Source organism: Engraulis encrasicolus, chromosome 8 (assembly GCF_034702125.1).
Source record: "Engraulis encrasicolus isolate BLACKSEA-1 chromosome 8, IST_EnEncr_1.0, whole genome shotgun sequence".
NCBI classification, from domain to species: domain Eukaryota; kingdom Metazoa; phylum Chordata; class Actinopteri; order Clupeiformes; family Engraulidae; genus Engraulis; species Engraulis encrasicolus.
Genome location: NC_085864.1, coordinates 53,939,142 through 53,944,253, shown reverse-complemented (window position 1 = coordinate 53,944,253; position 5,112 = coordinate 53,939,142). Strand labels below are relative to the sequence as shown.

The 5,112-nt window shown below is 44.8% G+C and overlaps 1 protein-coding gene across 1 annotated transcript in view; it reads left to right on the top strand.

Annotated features, from left to right (window-relative positions):
* The first annotated feature begins 365 nt into the window (after window positions 1-365).
* The window catches only part of LOC134454001 (protocadherin Fat 3-like), a 105,385-nt gene continuing 100,638 nt past the window's right edge, over window positions 366-5,112 (top strand). The window contains exons 1-5 of the mRNA XM_063204743.1: window positions 366-506; window positions 1,077-1,316; window positions 2,242-2,418; window positions 3,208-3,387; window positions 3,803-3,931. Of these exons, the coding sequence (XP_063060813.1) occupies window positions 366-506; window positions 1,077-1,316; window positions 2,242-2,418; window positions 3,208-3,387; window positions 3,803-3,931 (867 nt within the window). The remainder of the gene's footprint in view (window positions 507-1,076; window positions 1,317-2,241; window positions 2,419-3,207; window positions 3,388-3,802; window positions 3,932-5,112) is intronic.

Below are 5,112 nucleotides of genomic sequence, written 5' to 3'. Positions count from 1 at the left end.
TTGGTCAAATGTAATGTATTGTGGGGGGCGCAGTGCCGCAGCGTGCTAACCCCCCCACACTTGGGCTTGCATGACCATGGGGACCCCGGTTCGAGTCCGGCCAGGGTCATTTCCCAACCCTAGCCCATCTCTCTCCACACTCACTTCCTGTCGCACCTTCACTATCCTATCCGAAATAATGGCCCAAAAAGCCCATAAAAATATCTTGTTGTAATGTGTGTGTGTGTGTGTGTGTGTGTGTGTGTGTGTGTGTGTGTGTGTGTGTGTGTGTGTGTGTGTGTGTGTGTGTGTGTGTGTGTGTGTGTGTGTGTGTGTGTGTGTGTGTGTTGTCTCTACAGGATGAGGAGATCAGTGTGTCCATGAGTATGCGTGTGCCTGGCCCCGCCCCTACGCTGCTATTGGTGCTGCTGGTGACGGGCGGGGTGTTGTTGGAGGGGTCTGTTGCTGCGGATACGGGCAATGACGAGGCCGAGCGGATGCTGCGCTTCACGGCGGACCACTATGAGGTCAGTAAAGTAGACACACACACACACACACACACACACACACACACTGAGGTCAATAGAATAGTAGAGCCCACAAATAGCGGGTGAACATTAAGCGACAGAGAATTGCTGGACAGTGCAGCAAGAGCTACAGTATACGAGTGATAGAAGCGACAGAGTATGTCCATCAAAAGCACAATGCAAGCATTCCGACATTCCTATTGGCTGTGGTAGCTGTTGCCGATATCATATGCCTGATGAAGATCCAGCGTGATCGAAACGTTGCTTTTTAAATAATAAAGTTTATTTTTGGACCTGATCGGCAGTGTGCAGACCAACCTTTTTCAACTGGCTATGATTACGTCCTCAATTGCAAGTTGCCTTGGTTAAAAAGTGACTTCCAAATGCAATATAATGTAATAAATGTAATGCAATATCTTGTCGTCTATGTAATAAAATAATCACTTTGGTTAGTGCCTTGGAGAACTCTCCCGCCCAGTAGCATACATACATAAATACAGAATGCACAGCACATTATATATTATCATGTTATGATTGTATATTGTATTATTGTAAATATTAATCATTTAGGTCAGCGTGTTTGAGAACTCTCCGGCCCGCACCTACGTCAGCGTTACCCCGGCGACAGCCTCCGCGACCTCTGACCCCCGCATGGGCGTGGCCTTGCTGCGGCGCTCCTGGGAGCCGAGGTTCCGCGTCACCGGGGGCAACGGGGAGGGACTGTTCCGGGCGGAGGAGACGCGAATAGGAGACTTCTGCTTCCTCAGGCTCCGCCTCCGTGGGGGAGGGGCTGCCATCTTGAATAGAGAGGTGAGGAGGTAGACACATACACACACACACACACACACACACACACACACACACACACACACACACACACACACACACACACCATTATTAATATAAAGGTAAAGGATATATTGTATAAAGGCGGCCATGAATTAAGATGTAAGGAAGCGGCCATCTTGAATAGAGGGGAAAGATTTGGCCATCTTGAATGGAGAAGTATTGTAATTAAGGCAGCCATCTTGAATTAAGAGTTAAGGAGGTGGCCATCTTGAATTAAGATGTAAGGAGGCGGCCATCTTGAATAGAGGGGAAAGGATTTGGCCCTCTTGAATAGAGAGGTATGGTAATTGAGGCAGCCATCTTGAAAAGAGAGGTCATGAGGTGGCCATCTTGAATTAAGAGGTATTGTAATTAAAGGCGGTTGTGCAGGTTAACCACCTATGATGATCAATCGGTACTTTAAAGATATGTTTACCGAATTCTCTGAAATGGTGTTAGAGTCCACATATTAAGGTTTGTTTTTTGAACAGAATTTAGAATTTTTGAATTTTAGACACTGGGGGACTCCCCCTCACTCCCACTCTATAGAGTCAGATATGATGGGTAACAAGGTAAATGTGTACTAGTAACAAGAAAGTAGTGAAAATTCTTAAATATTCACCTGCACAACCAACTTTAACGCACTGGATGCCTTTTCAAATCATACAATCCAACGATGCCAGAGCATTTTCAACGTTTTGGGTGTATTCTATACCTGTGTTAACACCAGACCCTACAAATGGAATTGACGTGTTTAAGCATCGTTGGTACGCAACGTTAGAATCTGAATCATTGGCATGAAGTGAGTTAAGGTATTGTAATGTAGTCATTCAGTCATAAGAAAGCCCTGATAGTGTGTGTAATATGTCTTAACATGTGTAACGTGTGTGTACTGTGTGTGTGTTAGGTGTGTGAGCGGTACGAGTTGAAGGTCAGGGCGACCCTGAAAGGTCATGACCTGGAGGCCACCACTGTCGTCACGGTGTCCGTTCTGGACCGTAATGACCTCCGACCCCTCTTCTCCCCAACGACCTACTCCGCACGGATACCAGAAGACACGCCCCCCAGGAGTAGCATAGCACAGGTGACACACATGCACACACACACACGCACGCACGCACACACACACACACACACACACACACACACACACACACACACACACACACACACACACACACACACACACACACACACACACAGACACAGACACAGACACATATACACACAGACACACACACACACACACACACACACATATACACACAGACACTCACACACACACACACACACAGACACACACAGATTACTTTAAAATTGCTGTAATAACAATTGATTTGCCTCTCGTCTTTCAGTTGAGGAAGTGGTTGGTTGCCAAGGCAACACCATAGCAACACCACTGCGTTGTCAGACAACAACTACAAAAACCCAACGAGACAAGACAGATCAGTGACGATAAATGAATCGTCTTTGCAATCACCCCAACCAGAGATAGTACAAAGATCTTCCTGTGGTCTCCCTACCCCGAACCAGATTCAATGCCGGAAGCATCAAATTTGGCCACTTGTAGAATCTTCGTTTAGGAATGATTTACTAACACAATCAAGAACCAAACGCAGTTTTAGACAGCTATTTATCCTTTTTTAGGGTTTTTCCTAAGCTCCCTATACTTACCCGTGTGTGTATGTGACTTTGTTAATGCTGTGTGGGTGTGTGTTTGTGTGTTTGTGTGTGTGTGTGTGTGTGTGTGTGTGTGTGTGTGTGTGTGTGTGTGTGTGTGTGTATGTGTGTGTGTGTGTGTGTGTGTGCGTGTGTGTGTGTGTGTGTGTGTGTCTGTGCGTGTATGTGTGTGTGTGTGTGTTTGTGTGTGTAGGTGACTGCCACGGATGCGGACGCGGGTTCCAATGGGCAGTTCTACTATTTCCTGCTGCGGAAGTCTCAGCTGTTTGCTGTTGCGCCCTCTAGTGGCGTTCTCACGTTAACGCGGCCCATAGAGGGGGTATGGCCAGAACAGGAAGGGGCGGAGATTATAGATGACGTGCTCACACTGGAGGTGCGTGTGGGTGTGTGTGTGTGTTTATAATGTGTGTGTGTGTGCCCGTTAGAGTTACGTCTGTGTCTGTTTGTGTGTGTGTGTGTGTGTGTGTGTTTATAATGTGTTTGTGTGTTTGTGTACAATGTGTGGTTGTGGTTGTGTTTATATTAATAATGTGTGTGTGTGTTTGTGTGTGTATAAGTGGGTGCTATTGATCGTGGTTTGAAGCTGTACGGTCATAATGTGTGTGTTATATTAATAAAGTGTGTGTGTGTGTGTGTGTGTGTGTGTGTGTGTGTGTGTGTCTGTTTGTGTGTGTAAAAGTGGGTGCTATTGATCGTGGTTTGAAGCTGTACGGTCATAATGTGTGTGTTATGTTAATAATGTGTGTGTGTGTGTGTGTGTGTCTGTGTGTGTGTGTGTGTGTGTGTAGGTGGGTGCTATAGATCGTGGTTTGAAGCTGTATGGCCATAACGGCGTGTCGTCGACGGCGCGCGTTTTACTTCACTTGGACACGCCCACCAATCGCCACGCCCCCCTCATCACCGCGGCAACCATACAGGTCGACCAGATTCTAAACTATTTATATATTATCATGTTATTATTGCTATTATTATATTACGTGACTCAGACAAATAAGAGCCTGGGCTATTACACTCGCCTCCAAAACAGTTGTCGTCTATCCATCTGTTTGGAATAACAGCTAATAACCTGACTTTCAATTAATCACTTGGCTTCAGAAGTCACTCATATGAAAGCTACAACCCTCCCGAATGAAAATGTATGTACAAAAATAAATTTCATGCACCAACGAAAGATTGACCCTTTATTGAACACAGATAGGGCAGATTTTCACAAGACAAAAGTTTTGTCGCCTATCGAACATAATGTGAAAATGAGCAGATAAGTCACTTAAAAACACTTCAAATACGCAGATTGGGTGTCATACTTAATCACTGAATCACTCTCACCTCTCCAGAAAATCAACTTTGGCCTTAGGTGTATGTTTTGGGTCATTGTAATCATGGAAAGCAACACAATGAAAATCAATGGAGTTCAATGAGAGATGGTGACATATTCGCTATTCGTAGAGCAATACATGTTTAACTTCATGATTTAATCAATGATAAAAGCCGTCAAACACCTGCAGCATGCATGCAGCTCCTCATGTTTTCATTAAAGGGTCAATCTTTCTTTGGTGCATGACATTGAATGACATGAATTTTTGTACATTCATTTTCATTCGAGAGGGTTGTAGCTTTCATATGAGTGACTTCTGAAGCCAAGTGATTAATTGAAAGTCAGGTTATTAGCTGTTATTCCAAACAGATGGGTAGGCGACAACTCTTTTGGAGGCGAGTGTGTATGTGGTATTTTAAGGCAGCGGTTCTTAACCTATTTTCTTTAACGCACCCCCTTACCTGTGCCCAAGACAAGCCGCGCACCCCCAACCCAAACTTCTACACGCATCTACTCATTTAAAAAGGATTTAAGTGATTAATTACAGCGATTCTTGCTTGAGACATTAATGAATACCTTAATGGCTTTTCATGGCGACCAAAACTTGTTTTAATATGGTTTTGATTTGGCCCAATTATAATGTTCGCTATCAAATTTTGGTGACAACCTCAACACAAACAAAATTCCGCGCACCCCCTGAAATCTCTGGCGCACTCCCAGGGGGTGCCCGCACCCCAGGTTAAGAACCATGTTAAACGTTCATGTATATTTACCAAAACACTC